The sequence below is a fragment of the Talpa europaea genome (assembly GCF_964194135.1).
Source record: "Talpa europaea genome assembly, chromosome: 4".
Classification (NCBI taxonomy): Eukaryota; Metazoa; Chordata; class Mammalia; order Eulipotyphla; family Talpidae; genus Talpa; species Talpa europaea.
The window spans coordinates 41,133,234-41,153,250 of NC_140070.1; the positions used below are offsets into that span (position 1 = coordinate 41,133,234).

General features: G+C 34.7%; 1 protein-coding gene across 1 annotated transcript in view; it reads right to left on the reverse strand.

Moving 5' to 3' along the window:
* Nucleotides 1–20,017, reverse strand: part of TNKS (tankyrase) — a gene marked incomplete at both ends in the record, with an annotated part of 159,975 nt that overhangs the window by 110,091 nt on the left and 29,867 nt on the right. Inside the window, one exon of the mRNA XM_084231387.1 lies at nucleotides 2,346–2,441. Within this exon, the coding sequence (XP_084087513.1) occupies nucleotides 2,346–2,441 (96 nt within the window). The remainder of the gene's footprint in view (nucleotides 1–2,345; nucleotides 2,442–20,017) is intronic.

Here is a 20,017-nt window from a genome sequence, read left to right on the forward strand (position 1 = left end):
AGATCAAAATAAATAAAAAATTTTAAATTCTAAGAGCACTAAAATACTTCAGTGCACTTCCAAAGCAAATGGCTATATGTTGGGCCCCTTAATTTGTAAACTAAAGATATGTCATTTTACATAGCTTTGTAAAAATGCAAGCATTCTTTATGCAGAAGAGAATATTAATCATTTACATATTTTAAAATATTCTATGAAGTAAAACGTTTCACTTTGTTAATTTCCTTTAAGGAATACACATATATGCCTTTATACAGTTTTGACTAAGCATGCAAAGTATTGGAAAGTCTTCTTTAGTAACTAACGTTTCAAAGAGGAAAAAAATGAAGAACAGAAACTTGAACCTCAAGGTAAACAGAGGTACCACAGCTATACCCAGGATAAAAGTAAAAAGTGACATATTGCCTAGAATAATCTCTAACAGCTCTAAATTAAGGCAGTCCATCCAAAAGATTCTCTTCTTATTGATGCTTCATTTTTAAATTTAGCTTAGGAAATAATGCTCCTACCATAATACCCTCATGAAGAAGGTAGAGAACCTACATAGAAAAACATCTTGGAATATACTTTACCGATTATTTCACTATATTATATAACATGAATATGCTTATATTTCCCATAAAAATGACTACTACTGCAAGAACATCTTTCTTTCAAATTATATCTGAAGTTATGTATCATTTCCAAAAAAGAACATATTCTCAAAAAGAAACAATGAACTCAGTACCATAACCAAGAAAAATTTAATGTCTTCCTATCTAAGCAAAAGTACAGTGCTAGATGCTTTTCAAATCAAGTTTAATAGCTATGGTATCTGTCGTTTGGGACTCTGAGTCTCCATGAATTATGCCAAAGCTCTTTGCCAAACTAACAACAGTCAATATAATCTTTCCTGAAATTCATTTCAAATTGAGAGATCACTCCTGTTGTTCATAACTTAACTCTTTCTTTAAAAAAGTGAAATTAACTCTAAAAGCAGTATTGCATTAAATGAATAACAAATGAACACAGCAGGCACTGAGGGGTGAAGGGAAGGAAAGGTCAGGGAGGACACAGAGATGGTCTTGGCCAGCATCTATAATGTACCTTTGTTACTAGGAACAACATTTCTCCTTTGATCAGAGACCACTGCAAGGCTGCTATGATGGCTCAGGGATTTGTTAAGAGAGAGTAGGAATGCAGACCTTAAGCAGGTCTGAGTATATAACTTCATTACTTAAAATGTTATAATTACATTTAAACTTCTTATCTACATTGGCTTAAAATGACCTTATTCCTCCAGTGTATGTTATCCAGATTCAGTAACATAATCACTTAATCTTTTATGAATTGAGAAAAATCATATTTTTTATTTGTCTTTACGAAAAGAAATTAAGCAAAATTTCACATATTTTCAAAGGTTTCTGTATATAAATGTTTCCATTCCCCTCAGAGTCTTTGTTAAAAATTATAGCATGGCCTCTAAACTTAAAAGCGAACAAAAGATTTATTTTCTTCAAACAAGGGCAAATCTAAAAGCAAGTTAAAAAGTCATTTATTTTCACACAACCTAAAATAATACTGTTCGCACTGCAGTGACAAAGAGGCTCCAAATCACAAAGGTCAGTTAAGTAAAAGAAGGCAAAGGCAGCAGAACTCAGATGGTAAGAAGAAAAACAAAAATAGATCCAATGCAGCATTTTGAGAATGAAGATCAATGAAAACAGCTGCTCAATATTCTATCACTTATAGCATTATTTTCTATATTGTTATGAGAGGTCCTTTCTAATCCAGCATTTCCTCTTTTAAGGCTGGTACTTGACATATGCCTTAATAAAACTAATACTGAAGCCACGTACTTAGCTATCATGGTAAAAGTTAGAAAATATGATAACAATATAAACAGGATGGCAAGGGAAAGGTAGTATCAAATTTTTTAAACTCTGATCTAAGTAATAAGGCAGCAGGTTGTCTCCAATCAAAACTACTTTTTATAAAGTAATATAAATGCCCTTGCTTACTCAACAGTGAAGGTCTTTGAAAGAATCAACTGAGAGGATGAGACACAGGAAAATTATGATCTAGTTCATTAAAAAATGATTCAAATATGAACTGTGTATGTTGTCATCTAATGCTAGAATTCTCAGAAATTATAAGTAGAACAATAATCTTATTGCTTATAACAGCATAGCAATTAATGAGGCAGTTTATCTATCAATCAATGATAAAGTAGCAATGATGGCATATAAATTTGTTGAGCTTAACCAGCAGAAAAAATTAAATTCAGTGCATTTTTTTTTTTTTTAAATAAAATCAACCCAGTAGTTCCATCAATAACACAATTCGGTGGCTCTCTGTTTTCTTACCTGTGAGGACAGCTTTTGCTGAAGGATCTGCCAGGTCCAGGGCTGATTTGCCATCAGTGTTCCGAATGTTTGGATCAGCTCCGTGCTGCAGCAGCACTGTGCAGGGAAAGCAGAAACAGTATCTTACCTCAGGGATACAAAGATTATTTACTGGTAAATGTCGCCTCGGCATGGTGTAGGCATAAACATACATTGCACAGTTTTTTTTTTCTCTTTCAAGAGAAAAAAAAAAGAAGGAAAAAGAAAGGAAAAAAAGCACTGCAGCAAAAGATCCTCTCTAGAGTAAAGTGAAGTTGGCAACTTATGGTACAGTATTATCACATGACTTAACATCATAAACATGAAACTAGAAAAATCTCGCAATAGACAGTTTTGTTTCGCCTCTTTCAGGCAGCAGGATGGAAAGCTGTGTGCTCACTGCCTCACACTGTGAAATACGCTGGAGCTGCCCTATCTTTACTACCACCGTGGTTGCTTGTTGCTGCTGCTGCTTTATTGCTCAATTTCCTAACGCTTCCTCTCCTAAGAACAGTTGTAATACTGTGCATGCCTTTTAGTGGCTCACCGCTTACATATGAACCTCACCATAACATACTGGCTTGTTTCCAAGAAGTTTAACACACATAGCAATGCATGCCACTCTGGTCCCCTGCAGTGGAGCTGCAAAAAACTGACTTCTATAATTCTTCCCACCAAAATTTTTTAGAAACAGAAACTCAGTCACTATAATATATGCTAGGAATGCATGCTGCACATGCTATACTAGGTAGAAAGTGGTTACAGAGAATTCTTAGATGTGGAACTCCACAAAAGAGAGAATCACCATTTAAGAAAAATTTAGTATAATTTATCAATGTAAAAACATTTCTTATCTACATCTGATATGTGTGTGTAGGGGGAGAGGGTGTTGCAATGTTAGCCACCAATGTTTAAACTAAGATATATGTTAAAAATCAGTCCAACTTTATAAGCACAGTTCAATTATGTTATACTAACAGTTCAAATAGTTAAGATTTTGTATATTTCTGGAGAGAACAAGAAGTGTTAACATTTACCAGTGTGCTTTAGCATAAATTTAAAACAAACAGGAATATTAAGTTGAAATAAGTGATTAAAGACTGGTTATATAATGTCTAAAATCACCTGAGCCACTATTGTTGATGAGTTCCCAATTTTCATTCATTAACAGTTGCATGATAAAGTACATACACATTATTGTTGAATATTTGGAAAGCAATCCTCATCTATCATTACTAAGTAGTGAGCCCTGTTTATGAAGCTCTTCCTCTTTAATGCAGAAACCATCAAATCAGTGACTTTGCTATAATGTGCAAAGGAATAGCCTTATTCAGAATTAAGACTGTTCAAGCAGTGTGCGTCATAATCTCTTGCATAAATCTTGGGATAATAAAAACTAGCCATGATTTGAGAAGATGGAGTGAAATTCTGGCAAAACATTCTCTATTACTTTATTCCTGAATTTAAGCAACGAGCATAATTATTTTTCATATTTTATAAACTGACTTAAGAATAAGTAGAACTGTGAGCACCACAATATTGAGCTCTAGTTACTGATTCCTCATAATGAATAAGCTTTCACAACACTTTTTTTTTAATTCCAAGAAGAAATCCCAACATGAAAAGCTGGCTTGTAAAAGGTCTTTATCATGAAGCCAACTGATGTATCAAATGTAAAGCTGACAGCTATTGCTATCTTAAGTTGCTGAGCAATCACAAGCAAAGGATAGGGAAAAATGAAATAAAAACTACCATGTAAAGCAGTTTTTTTTACTTCATACATCAAGCACTGCAGAAGCTAATTTAAACAAGAAATAATACGGTAATTTAACAGGACTTGTCAATAAGTTTTCATTTTGCTGCTTAATGAGTGGTAGAGTCAAAACACTGTCAACCTTGTTGTTCTCTAAAAATCAACTAAAACCCCAGTCTTTTGTATTGTAGCAAGTATTTTACTCTTTCACCTTTGCTATTGTGCAATGGAAATTTGCCGTTAGTTTAGATGTAATTTGCTTGTTTTAGTGACTTTAAAAGGAGTAAGTTCTTTTACAGAAATACCTGTTTTCTAAACATTTTTGACTCATACCTGTCTATTTCATTGACCTGAACACAGAGAACAATCTAATGCAAATTAACAGAAAACAGGGAAGAAGCTCAACTTTTTAAAACATATGCCAATAGAAAAATTCACATCAAAAAATATTTAACAGCAATAAAGGTATATCTCTATAAAAGTAATAAAGGAAGATTTCTATAGACCAGAAGGAATCCAAACTTGCATAACTTATAAAAGAGCACTGCTGGACTAAATGAGAACAAAAAGTAGCATACAAGAATACTGATAACACACTCTAGCAATACGTATCAGCTAATGATAATATTTAACTCACATTTTAAAACACAGATTCTGTTTATATTCTCAATTCTACCACTAACTATTGATATAACAGCTTCATCCTTGACTCAGATATTCAGATTTTTATTTTTCCTATAAATGACCAGATAGGCAATATGGACCATATGGTCTCTGTCTCAACTACTTATCTCTGCCTCAATCTCACCATTATGGAGGACAAGCAGCTACAGATAATATTGAATATGGCTGTGTTCCAATAAAGATTTATTTAAGGATATTAAAAATTTGAATTTTGTGTAATTTTCATGTCACAAAATATTACTCTTGTAAATTTTTAAAAATCATTAAAAATGTAAAAGCAATTCTTAGTTTGCAGAACATATAAAGAACAAGGAGTAATCTGGATCTGGTCCATGGGTCATAGTTTACCAACCCTGACCGTAGACAGCAATATACAAAGTGTGTTATGACTGTTCTAGTCCCAGAATTCTTTATATTTTATCTACACTGCGATTAACACAGAAATTAAAAGGATTTAGAACTGTATAAATCATTTGAAAATTACTTCTTCTATTACTTCATTTTTATTAGTTTACAAAATTATTAACCTGTCATGCATTGGGGAAGAAAAAACTGGTCCTCTAACACAGGAAGTTTGAAAAGCACCAAGCCAGGGAACATGTACAAATCTCTGGGCCTCAGTTCTCAAGTCCATAACAAAAAGGAGCTTGGGCTAGGTAGATGACTTCTTTATTTCTATTTCTATCTATACCTTGAAAGGGGGAGGTTCCAAGTTTCCTGCCCCACCCAAAAGGAGGGTGGAACTGAGCAGGGAGTAAAAGAAGCTTCAGAGGAGACTGAGGAAGGAAGAAAGCAGGATGGGGAGCCAGAAGGAGACCTGGAGGAGGCACAGGGAGCCAAGAGACACGTGAAGAAATTGCGCTTGCCTTTTGGTCGTGGACTGGGTGACACAGATGTGGGTGAGAGACCTGTGGGGAGGTGACAATGGCGGTTTTTGTCTTGATTTTGATTTTGCTCCTTTCCTCCAGACTTGTCTGGTTGTTTCTGATCCTTTTCTGTGGGTCTCCACTGGAAGATGCTTTAGACTTGTGGCAGGCTTTGGAGCCTTGCTCTGGGCCAATCCTGCTTGGGTGGACTTTTACCCACGAGGAGACGGGTAACTTTGGGTGCTTGATTTAAAAACTATATTCTTTGCCTTTCCTGTATTGTTTACTAATTGTATTAAATTTCCTTTTCATTAAAGTCTCATATATTTTGTGTTGATGTGGCGGACTGCAGAACCTATTTAGAGCAGGCAGGTTTGTGGGGTCTGAGGTACCCCTCTCCCTGCCTTGTAACAGAGGTACTAACATCTAAAAATTTTGGAGTTACTTGAAGTAGAGCATTTTCCTTACCCACTCTCCAAAGTCAAAATGAAGGGGAAAAAATAAGTTTTTCAGTTATCCTAACACATCAATGAAAAGAAAACTAAAAGTTGAGACCATCATCAATGAACATTGTAGGGCACATAGTAAAACATCTCAAGCTCCTCCCCAAGCAATTCCTCAAATCAGATTTGTTTCACACTATTCTCTATGCAGATCTATGTTGGACTATTTTCTAACACCAGAATAACAGCATATAAAGAGGGAACAACGAAGGCTTTCAAGAACATCATTCTGAGCGTCCCTGGTGGCGCAAGGGTTAAGACGCAACCTGTGAAGCTATCCGCAGCCTCTGCAGCACAAGTTTGATCCCTGGCCGGCCAGGGAGCAACCCACATGGCACAGCAGACCTCTCCTAACTCGCCTGCTGCTCCCCTCAGCAGTGTATTTCAGTCAATCTGCCTGTTCTGCTCCCCACTCTGTCTCTGGTGAATCCTTTCACTCCCCACACCTCTGGCCTGTACCCCAGTTCTTTTATGCATAAATAAATAATTTTTTTTTAAAAAAAAGATCATTCTATACTTAACTCACTTCTGTATGCTTTAAAATGTGCTTTCAGGATTCTAAGTTTCCAAAGGGAATAATAAAATTTGATTACTAATACATAATACAAATAGAAATTCACTTTGCAAAATCAATATACATTAAAAGCACACTAATAAAGCACTCTTGTTCAAAAGCATCATAATGTTTAAGCAAAGTTCCCAAAATATGCAAATATACAAAGTAAACTTTGAAAGAAAAGGAAACCAAAATCTGAGTAACATTCAGTACATAAATCCAAGACTACTGTGGGTATTTAAAATCTCCTTGTAGAAATTTAACCAATTAGAACATTATTAAATCTCAAATCCCAAAATAACTGGCCTATGACCTATTGTTTGACTGATGTATCTCAAATCCATCTACATTTTTTTGAGGTAAAAAGAATAGAAAAAATATAGCAGCTAGCAGAACAAAGATGGTTAAAACTAAGGTAGGACCAGAATATTCAAAAGTAATTCCAACAGAGCTTAGGGCAAAAAGGACATTCGAATTTTCCTATTCCTGGCACACACATTTAGCCACAGTGAGCCAGATTGAGAAAGCATACCTTTAGCCTATGACCAATGCAACAGATTAAAAAGTATTTAGCTTACTTCCTCAAAGTGATTAAATTTAAGCATTCATATCATTCTAATTCTTCCAAATAAAAAAATGTTGCTACTTGTATGCAATGCCTCATCTTGTCAAATTCCTAGAAAAACACAAAGTGGTATAATGAAAAAATGTATTTAACTACAGGCCTTTTTAACACTTTCAAGAAAACAGAAACTGTGATAGCAACTCCTTAAGGTAAGTTATCAAAAAGCGTTCTATATAGTTTTCACTTTAATGACAGAAATCTTATAGAATATTGAAACTTCTCTGGTATGCAAATTTTACAGCTTTAAAAGTAAGTATCTAAATCAGTTTCTGACAATGAACACACAATTTTATTTTCTCAATTATTTTCTTACATCATTGTTAATTTTTGAACATTATTTGATTTCTCCCCTCAAGTGTTATGCCCCTAAATCTCCCACCACCACAACACCCATGGGCTATCTCCCTTGTCCCTTATGCTCTTCCCTCCACTATTTTGACCCCTGCTCCTCCCATAACCTCTCCACCCCATGCTTCAGATCTATGGTCAGCTTGCTAGTTTTTTTGACCTTTTTCTTGACCTTTTGTTTGATTTCTCTATATTCCATGTATAAGTGAGACCATCCGACATATATCTTTTTTTTTTTTTCTGACTTGTTTGGCTTAGTATAATCCCTTCCAGTTGCATCCATGTTACTGCAAATGGCATGAGTTTATCTGTTTTGATGGCTGAGTAGTATTCTAAAGTGTGTCTATACCACATCTTGATCCATTCTCTATTTGGGGGCATGTGGGGTGTTTCTACTCTAAATAGTGTTGCCGTGGTGATAGGAGGGCAGGTTTCCTTTCAAATTAGTATTTTTGTGTTCTTTGGATAGATTCCTAGGAGTGGAATCACTGGATCATATGGTAGATCCATTTTTAGTGTTTTGAGGAACCTCCACACAGTTTTCCATAGTGGCTAGACCAGTTTACCTTTCCACCAGCAGTATAAGAGAGTTTCTTTTTCACTATATCCTCACCAACATTTGCTGTTTCTAGTTTTTTTTTTTTTTAAGATTTGCTTTTATTTATTCATGCATACAAGAACTGGGGTTCAGGCCAGAGGGGCAGTGGGTAAGAGGATTCATCAGAGACAGAATGGGGAGCAGAACAGACGGATCTACTGAAATACACTGCTGACGGGAGCAGCAGGCCAGACAGGAGAGGTCTGCTGCGCCATGTGGGTTAGCTCTCTGGCCAGGGATAGAACTCATGCTGCAGTGGCTGGCAATAGCTTCACAGTAACCCCTGTGCAACCCCTGTGCACAGTAACCCCTATGCAACCAGGGAGGCCACTGTTTCCAGTTTTCTTAACATGGGTCATTTTCACAGTTGTGAACTCATAATTTTAAAAGAGAATGTTTATGTTGTTTTCCAGGTATTTCATAGTCATCTTACTCATTGGGAGTATAGATAGTAATTTGAGTTTCAAAAATTGAATCATACAAGGGATTAAGTTCATTAGATTTCTTATCAGATAAAAATACCCAGAAATCAAATTTTTTAACTATTTACTCTCTTTGGTATACAGAACTTTGACCAGTACATGCAGGTTTTAGATACAAATTATTTTTTAAAGTAAAATACATGATATATTCCATAGTTAATGCATGTTCAAACTGCCTTTCTATAGAAATGTACATATTATAATGTTATAATACATAATATAATATCACTATAAACTATGCATGTTTATATACCACACATATTATTAAAAAGTCGTATTTTCACTTAAGTAATACTTCCGTTATTATGGCATAGCAGTAACCTAAGTAATGCATTTTATTTTTAAAAAATTATCAAAAGTTGATATACTATTAATAGTAAATGTGAAAATTCAGTAATGAGTGCTACACTATTTTGAAATGTGGCTTATCAAAGCGCACTAGAATTAAATGACACAATTTTCTGGTTCTAGTACTGGCAAATCAGCTATTGTGGACTAACCCTTAGATTATAAGCAATAAACAAACTAGATTTAAAACAAAAACATAACTTCCTAAAATAATCTATGAGTGAATGAGATAAAAAATTATCTGCCCTCAAACTAATGAGCAAAAGGGTTCAGAGTGGAAGCTATCTTTCCTCTGAATAGAGGATCCAGAAAAATACAAACTGTCCTTTCAGTAATTCATGGGGCAAAGGTAACAACAATCAATGCTCATGGTCCCCAAAAGTAAAGAATTTAGCAAAAACTCTCCCTACACAATAAGGGCAATAGTCTCAGGAGGAGAAAGTGGGTGTGAACCAGCCCTAGCACATAAGCACAGCCCTAGTTGGAAATTTTGCATATCCAGTGGATCTGAATTCATGAATTTAATTTAAGGTGGTCCCTGATTGGCAATAATGCTAAGGCATCTGGTGGACAGATATGCCCACTCCACAGGGAAAGATACCTCATCAAAAGACAAAAAAAGAATTCTTATATAGAGTAAAATTTTAGCACATAGCCAAAATAATCAAGGATAGATAATCAAAAATGCAGAAGTATGAACTAGCAGCAACAGATAACACAAAAACAGACCCATAAAAGCTTCAAATAACAGAACTATAACACACCAATTATAAAAAGAACTATGATTACTGCATTTAATAAAATAAAAGACACGTTTCTTTTTAAGTTAGAGGAAATTAGAATGTGATAAGGCAAATTTATAAAAGCAAACCAAAAGAACCTATAGAAATAAAAATATAACAACTAAAATTAAAAATGAGGACATTGGTTTCTAGTCATGATAAAGTAACTATATTAGACTAGGCCTCCCTCCTTGACATTATTATAAAAATGGACAAACTACACTACCAAGTAATTGAAAGCAGTTGTCATCAGCAGTGTTAAACTGATCTTTAAAAGAAACTCAAACATGAGTACTGTGATCGTTCAACTTTCTGCCTGAGACAACTTGCCAACCATTGGCATATACGTGGAATCAGAGCAGAGAACTTGGTGGTCATGCTGAGCTGAGAAGATAAGAGATCTGAAGTCAGGATTGATGGACTGGTTTGAATCTGCAGAGTGGAAAACTGGAGGGAGGTCCTGGGCAGAGAGCATGCCCTAGATGTCTGTGTGTCCCTTGCGATTCCAAGGCAATAGGCGAGGCTGTGTATGTATAAAATAAGTCACCTTAACAGGTAACAGCTGCTATGGATTGAGAGCATAACTGAGTTAGTAGAGGTCAACAAGTACTAGCTGAAAGATTAGTGCTGAGAGAAACTGGAATTCTAGCTTTAAGAGAATAAAGAGATCCTGAAAAAACTTGATCAACAAATTGGTGCAGGGCTGGGGTGAAAAAAAAGGTCACCTGACTTATGAATAAGCACAGTGACAGAGCAGAGAGAATGGATCTAAAATGTCAAAACTATTTTCATAATAACATTATGACATAATTTCCTTGGTTCACTGTATTAACATTTGCACTGATGGTAAAAAAGCAATGGAGGTTAAAACTGCCAGTAGCTGAGCACAAATCAAGGCAGTAAACCGAACTAGTAATCACTGCATTCTTTACTACCATGCATTTGCAGTAAAGGAAGGAAAGACAGTGAATGTCCTTAATGAAGCAGTGAGAATTATTACTTTTCTTAAATCTTAATCCTTGGATATATTCTCAGTGAAGAGGTAGAAAGTATGCATACAGGACTTATATTGCATATCAAAGTAACAATGATATTTAAAAAAAAAAAAGAACTTGTGTGATTATTGCAGTTGTTGGCTGCCCTAGTCAGGCAGCATTTTTAATTAAAAGTAAAAAATGACAGAAGTACTATGGCTACTCAGACCTGGGCGTCTGTAAAGTAGCAGAAGAAGGAACACCCGCAGTGCCACAAACATGAGCCGGTACCCACCAGAACATCCACACCAGTGGGCAGAATCTTCCCAGTCCCTCCTTACCCTGCTGACAAAACAACTGCAAAAACAGTCATCACAGTAACTAGAAAAATCAAAAAGGTGAAATCAAATAAAATCACAGAGCCACCTGCAGGAAGGTAGAAGTAGCTCAAGTCTCTAAGTTACTGCTACAGATAATTAAAAAAATATGTATGTATAGGGTAATTTAAAGCAGCAATATGGGCAGACAAAAAAAAAAATAACAAAAACAACGTGAGGCCTCAAGGGAACATGACATTTCACAAGGTGAGAACTACACTCCAGAATCCAACCATAAAGACACAGAAGACCATATAGCTCCCTATCAGAGCTCAAAATTGTTATAAAGAAACTCAGAGTGACACAAGATAACTCAGAAAAGCTAATTGAAAACATACAACAAAACTCAGAAATAAAATTAACAAGCAGAATGCAAACAATGAAACTTTAATAAGAAAATAACACATTCAGGATGTAAAGAAAACAGTAAGAGATCAAGAGCTCTAGAGAAAGCTCTAGAAGCAGGCAGGATAGACCAAATGCAAGATTGATGGAATCAGTGACCTCACAGATAGTAACGCATGGGTGGAAGAAGAGACAGAAATAAGATGTGAAAAAGTGCAATAGCACTATGGAATTATCCAGCTCCACTAGGAATGGCAACATAAGGATAATGGGTAGCCTAGAAGGGAGAGACAGGAAGAAGGGAACAGAAAGCTTATTTAATGAAATAATACTTTTTCAACTGTAAATTCTAAACACATCTAAACACAGATCAAGTATTTTTGAGGAAAATTTTGTTTGATCTAAGATGTGCTTTAAGTATAAATGACATTACACATATCAGAAAGTTAATTGAGAAAAATACTAAAAATTTTATTAATATCCCTCCCAGCCCTGGACAAGGTCTAAAGTTTTATATGCATTATGAGTTGAAATAAATTTTAGATACATTGAATTAGGTAAAATATATTATTAAGTTAGTATTATCTGAACCCTTTTAACATAGCTATTAGAAAATTTGAAGTGACATTTATGTCTGATATTGTATTTCTATTGGCTATACTACCTCAGAGCAGAGTTTTTCAACCTGAGAATTACTGACATTTTGGACCAGATAATTATTTGTTGCAGGAACATGGTAATGGCTCTGCCATGGTGCTCTGGAGACTCTGCATATATTTTAAATGCTAAATAAAGACTTCAATCTCAGTTCCTCTGAGTCTTGGTGCAACGCCTTATGATCTCTGGGAATAAGAAAGGAAGAGAGGCTTGCTGAGGCCATCTTTCACTTTCCTCACAACCTTCCCTATGTGAACATTATTCTAAGGCTGTGACTCATTGCTTCCCATTTCTGACGAGGTATGGGGATTTTTTCCTCTCCACTTCTAAAGACTCTTCAAGCAAGAGGAGGGTGTCCCACAACTTGTGCTGCAGTCATTCAGTCCTTTTTTCAGTGTCATCCTTTTTTGGATATGGTACAGGACCACAGGGTGATGGAACCTTTGGATTAACCTTCTCTTTGTTGTCTAAGTAATATAATAAACTATCCAAATCTAAAGAGTAATTTGTTGCATTTTTACCAGTCAAATCAGTTAGTCCTTTGCTTTAAACTTGTTTTATTGTTTGTACTTAACAGTAGAGAGCTGACCTATACAGTGTAGGGTGTTTAACAGTACCCTAACATCTACCCACTAGAGGTCAACTGCACCCACGCAACCTTGACAACGAAAAGCAGGCATCACTAAATATCCCCTCAAGAAGCAAACTTGCTACTGGTTGAAACCATTGCTTTTTAGACTCTTCAGGATTCACATGCACAGATAAGGTGGGATAAATGAAGGTGTATGCTTCTCCGTACTTTCTGAACACTTTTATATATTGGGTTACTGCATTAGATTTCATTTGAAGAAAAATTCCTGTGGCTTAAATACATTAATAGGAAATAAGAGTAAATTAGTAAAGTACTAAAGAGCAAATAAGTGTAAAAAAGTAATAGTAATAAAAATTGTCTCTAAGGATCCTTCTAAATTTAAGAACACAGTTGTGGACAAGAGCTCGTGTTCTGAAACCAGACTGCTTGGTTTAGAATCCCAGCTCTGCCACCTCCTACTTTTGGGACCCTGCTTTACCTCTCTGCATTTCCACTTCTTTATCTGCAAATCGGGAGATAATAATAGTACCTTACTCATGTGGTTATCAGGAAGACAACACAAAAAAGAAGTCGAGGAGTTCTTAGAAGAGTGCCCCACATATAGTAAGGAAGTACAGATAAGAATTGTTGAGGAAGACCTTAGAAGATATTTACTCAATCAAAAAATTAATCCACATAAAAAATTACTGAATTAACAAAGAATAGTTCTTTATGATCAAACTTTGGTATGACATTTTATAAATAAAAGAATCCTCCAATTAAATTTTACTTCTAATCTCAAATTTTCCTATAGACAACTAAAAATTTTTAAAGGGTCCATTACATTAGAATGACATATATTATTCTATATGTATAAAGAGCAGCTATCTATCTAAGATCAATGATATTCTTTTTGCAATAAAGAGTTAAGCCAGAACACAACTGTAACAATTATTTGTGAAATCAGCATTATCTGCTTACACAAATCACAATTTACTAGAAGATAAAGTAGGCACTGGAATACTTGTAACAATAATTATAACAGCGTATTTCTGTTGACCCAGAAACCCCAGAGTAAAGTCTAAAAAGAAAGAACTGTCCAGAAGTCAGACAAACCTGGGTTTTAGAATAGCACTTTGTACTTGGCAATTGTCTGACCTTAGACAAGTTACTTCATCTCTGTCAATCTCAATTTCCTCTTTCATTGAACACTACCTGCTTCTGAGGACTCCTATTAAAAAATTAAAAGACTAATTATAATAAAGTAAAAATCAAATTCAACAAGCAACTATAAACCAGAAACACACTACGGAGGGGTTGGGGGGGAGGGATTAGGATCAAAATAAGGTGGGGTGGGAATTGTATGGGGACTATAACCAAGATGAAAATGCATACATTGTGCAAAAATGAAAAATGATGTAAAAAATACATAAAATTAAAAAATAAAATAAAAAATTAGTAACACCAAAAAAAAGAGGGAAAAAAATTGAGTAGAGCATATATATATATCTATATGTATATAGATATATATTAGAGTATATATATCAATATGTATATAGATATTTATACAAGCTATTAGGGGTGTGTGTGTATATACATGTGTGCGCACACACACACACACACACACCCCTAATAGCTTGTAAGGTCCTCGGCACATAAGAGAGATTCAATAAATATCCTGTCGATCTAATCAAGAACTTTTCATCTGCCTCTCAAAATAGAATCATGTACACAAAGAGTGCTAAATAAATTCTGTTGAATTGAAATAAAGGCAAACTGTTATCAGCCCTTCTGCCGAGTCTGTTGTTTCATATATCCTTTCATTTAGAGGGAGATTAGTTTTTCTAAAACTTGATTAGATTTAGCTAAATGAAATACTCCTAAGGAATAAAGCAAGTAATTCTTTAGTCTGACCACTTAAGTTTATAAAATATCAAAAATTTTTGTAATTCTAGGGAACATGCAAAAGATGACTCCCAGTCTGTTCTCTGGGAGAGAAGGGCAGATCCTTCACCTGCCTTTCTCAGTCGATCCCTAAATTATTAATCTCATCTCCTCTCTTCAAGGCCTTGTATTCCAGATAAGCTTACATTATATAAAACATTATGACCAATTAATGTCAGTTTTAATGCTAGTAGGTACAAGTTTTAAAGTTACTCATTTATACCATAATATTCTGATCCTGCTTTCAACTTTCATTTCTCAAGAAGTTATATTACAATTATTTTTCTATGCCTCTGAGAATTGGTTGGCCAGACTGAAATTTCAATATTCTGTTATATTTTCAAGGAGACAAAGAATATAACTCTTAAGTTTTCATTCTTTGGGAAAATACCAAATGATTTTTCCTAAACTTTTTATTTTTCCTACTGCATTTAATAACTTATCCTATTATCAATTGTTCTTAATAATTGTACTCAATTAGATTTTTCATATTCCACCTCCGCTCTTTTCCACGTTGAGGAAAAAAAGTATACCTTTTTCTTTTAATGTATTTCTCCTCTACTCTTTCCCTTCTCTCATTCCTAGTACCAGGTTGCAATTTTCAGAAACAGCACTATGATGCCCTCTGGTAGCTTGTAGAACCATCTACTCATAATTTGCCTGCTTTAAGTATACTAGCCATTGCTCATGTCTTTTCAGTTTTATCAAGTTTTCAAACACTTTATACTCAGTCATAACAAATCACAAGAACTTCTATTGAAATATTTGTGGGAAAATGTTTAAGTCACATTAGTAAACTTCCATTAATCTATTTGCAATGTCTCCATTAATTAGGTTAAAAGCCCTAGCTCACAGTGAAAAAAAAAAAAACAACAACAACACTGACTTCATGTCTTATCAAATCATAATTCAAGTTTACAAAATTACAAAGGATGTGAAACAAAGGACCTAAGCCAAGTTCACATGGATGGTAACAAAGAGCAGCATATGGGAACTGCCAACCAGTTACTCATTAAGCTTTTACCGAGTGTCAAGAGCACAAAAAAGAACTAGAAGAACACCTTACTTTTGCCACCCAAAGAAAAAGAGAGAAGGAAACAAGCATTTAATGGGACTCTACCTGTTTTATTATTTCATTTCACTTCCCATAACAACCTGATGCAGCCAGCAGATATGTCCATTTTATAAATGAGAAATTAAAGCTCAAAGCAACTAAATTATTTGTACAAGATTACAGTTTTTAAGTGGTAAACTAGAATTCATACTTAATTTTAAAATCAGCACCTCATTTCTGGCTCATCATTCTACCCAAGTAGAAGTCAAGATCTCCCAGAACTATCACTCAAGCTTTCTTCACCTTATGTAAAGTCTGAAAGGCACATTTACACACTTGTCTTAAATTTCTTATTACTCCTGACACTGGCCACTTCCTAATCTTATCAAATAATCTGCCTGTGGGAGAGCATGAAACCATGGCTTTGAAATAACACCCTGACAGCTAGGGTTCCATTCTCTAGGAACTACTAGAATAATTTTGATCTTGTAACCTCAATTTTCATCCTTAAAGCATATTATGTGAAGAGATCAACACTCAAACCTGCCCCAAACAAGTAAAATAAAATACATGCATTCTATCTCCAGTACATGACAACTTGTACTACAGTAAATTTAGAAATTTTCAGACTTGGCACAAAATAAACATATTTGGATGTACCATGGAATTTCTCAATGTCTTATTTATGCCACTGCACACCAACATCAAACAACTCAGTATGGCTTATATTCTTAATACCAAATTCTATTTACAGATCAAAAGTCTAACACCCACCCCATTTAAAAAAAAAAAAAGCAGCAGATTTAAATAATTCAAGAACTAAAACAAGTGTTTATAACATACTGTTTTAAAGCCTCAAAATACAATTATCATACTTAATTTTCTAGTTTGTCAGCTAAAAAAGTAAGGAGTGAGGACTCCATAAAGGGTTAGTTCAAATCTGGAACTTCTGAAATCTCAGTTACAATGGACCATAGTGAGGATTCATGTTAATGTGTACAAGTTTCAAGTAACATGATAACATGCAAAGTAAGAACTGACTGGTTACATGAGTCACTTGCCTCAAATATCAAACATCAGCTGTGCATCTCACTGGAATTCAGATTATTCTGAACCATTATGATTAGTCTACAAGTAAAGGTATAATGGATTCCTTTAATAGACAAGACATAAGCAACATCTTGCATCATTTTAAAAAAATGAGGCTTTTCTGTTGGCCTTATATTTTTGCCCCCTAATTGAAGCATCTTAGACATAGAAAGACTTTAGAATAATGAAGTCATTCATACTGATACTTTTCCAGTTTTCCAGGAATTATAATAAAATTCAATGAACAAAATAAACTCAGTAATTGTTTATCACCATTATCCAGAATGGCTACCAAAGTAGTCCCAAATTTATTAGGAAAATGTATAAAAACTCTAACCTTCTAGAAAGCAGTTGAACATAAGTGAGCAAGTCATCAAGATAACAGTACTCAGTGTCAGCGGGGATTACTTTATTAGGTAAAAATTACTATCACTCTTGGCTCTATTCCTTTTTAAGGATTCAAATATGGAATTTTGCCCACTTCTCCTTCTTATGAAAATGCTACATTGAGACTTGCTTGAAAGTTCCCAATTCAGTTTTTCAATGGAAAACTGATGTTAAAAATGCCAAAGGGAGGTATTCTGGCAGGAAAAGGAAAAAGAGACAATAATGAAACAAAAGCAAGCAAATTAAATTCTCAAGCTTCACTGAATTTTCAATGAGTTTTTGTAAAGAATAAAGGAGGTATAGGAAATAACTTTTCTTAACCTAGCTTATTTATGGATGATGTATAGATAATGTGACAAACTAAATCAAGAGCCCCAGTGAAGTTCTTTATCAGCTATAATTTCTTTTGTTCTTACTAAGAAGTGTGGCTTTTCAGAAATTTATCCTAAAGTAATACACACATATTTCATGAATATGTGGCTTACACACATATTTCATGAAAAGATACTTCCCATATTGACTGTCTGTAAAACAATAGTAAAAAAATCAAAAATAGTTTAACTGGCCTACTGTAAGCAAACTAATTAAAAAAATAATGGCTATTTCTATACAATTCTTGAAAACCTTTTAAAATGAGATTAGATAAAAAATATTCACAGATAATGAAATATGTTCATAACATAATGTGAGAAACAAAACCATATCCATGGAATGATTCCTTTTTTTTAAAAAAAAAAGGTCTATGTACACAGGTATACTGGGGTCTAATAGTTCTCTCCAACAGAATTTTCTGTGCTAATGGAAATTGCTATATCTGTATTCACTAGTACAATTATCAATAACCAGATTATTAAGTTATTAAGCACTTACAATGCAGCTAAACTATCCTAGCCAATGGCAACTCTGATACAAAGTTAGAAGTTCAAAGTTTAATATCAAGCACATTTATGTCCTTAAAGAAGACTCACACAACCTTATCAGTCAACATCTATTAAATGGTGATCAATTCTATCTCAGTGGACATGAAGATAAAGTGCAATGCACTGATTTATGAGGTATAAAGCAATCTAAATCCATGATTGGATGAAATAACAAATTCACATGTCTCCAAAATACACAGTATCAACAATATCAGCAAAAGCTTTACAGCTTTTAAGAAAGATATAGTAGAAATTTTCCATGGAGTGGTAGACGACGAAGTGGTAAAATGGTTTGATCATCACAAAAAGTGAATTAAGAAATAACAGTCATCAATAAAAATAGTCAAGAAAGGTGAAAGTGTAATTTTGAACTTAAAAGTTTAAGGGATAGTAAAGAAAGCCTATCCCTACTTGTGGAGATTTAGCAGGAAAACAAAGTAGTTTAGATGTAAATTTCACTGCACTCATAACTTAAAAGGCTTCATTCAATTCTGCCCATGCAGAAAAAAGACCCAAAGGAGTATTTATCATTTTGTATCAAGAGTTTAGTTTTATATTCTAAATTAATAAGGGCATATATTTATATTTTAGTTATATGATGAATTATAGTATTTTTATGGTAGTAAATGGGTTTTCTGAAACAAAACCCTAATTTATAACTGCAACTCAGGTACCATTAAATTAAGTAACTCAAAGGGAGGTAATTTCAGAGAGACAGCACTACATCAGTTGGTTGGCCATTTCAACAGTCATTTAGCAACTACATGTTTCCTTCTAGAGTTACAATTATTATAGGCTTTATTCTTAACAAATTCCCCTACAGTCAGTAAATTTCCCTATGGCAAGGAAAACTAAAACAAATAATAGACATTATCAACAAACACTAACAAGACAAATTCCCATACCAAGAAAGTTTCCCATGCATTTAATTCTCCATGACAATTATTATGGAAGGCTATCTTCTTTTCCCTATCCCTATCACCCTATTCCCTCACATACTAGAGATTAGCTTCCTCAACCTAGTTTAATTTGTTTTGTTTTTGGTTTTTGTAAAGATTTATTTATTTATGCATACAAGAACTGGGGTATAGGCCAGAGCTGTGGAGGGTGAGAGGATTCACCAGAGACAGAGTAGGAAACAGAACAGGCATACTGACTGAAATATACTGCTGAGGAGAGCAGCGGGCGAGTCAGGAGAGGTCTGCTGTGTCGTGTGGGTCAGCTCCCCAGCTGGGGATTGAACTCGTGCTGCAGTGACTGCAGATAGCTTCGTAGTGCTGAAACTTAACACCTAGTATAATGTGAAATAAAATTGCCAGACTTCAACATCACCTTTCCTTTGTCTTCCTGCTCACCAAATAAATTTTTTTAAGATTTATTTTTTATGCATACAAGAACTGGGGTACAAGACAGAGGTGTGTGTGAGGGGTGAAAGGATTCACCAGAAACAGAGTGGGGAACAGAACAGGCAGATTGCCTGAAATACACTGCTGAGGGGAGGAGTGGGCGAGTCAGGAGAGGTCTGCTGCGCCATGTGGGTCACCTCCCTGGCCCTGGCTGGAGATTGAACTTGCATTGCAGTGGCTGTAGGTAGCTTCATAGGGCTGGGTCTTAACCCCTTGTACCACCAGAGAGGCCCCACCAAATAAATTTTAAATCAAACAGGTTGTTGGAATTTGAATGTTCTTTACGCATTTCCTACAGTAAAGCTTTATAAGGACTACTTTACTCATATGAGTAACAGATCCAACATAAGTACATATATTAAAGATCTGTCGTAGGTAATAAAGA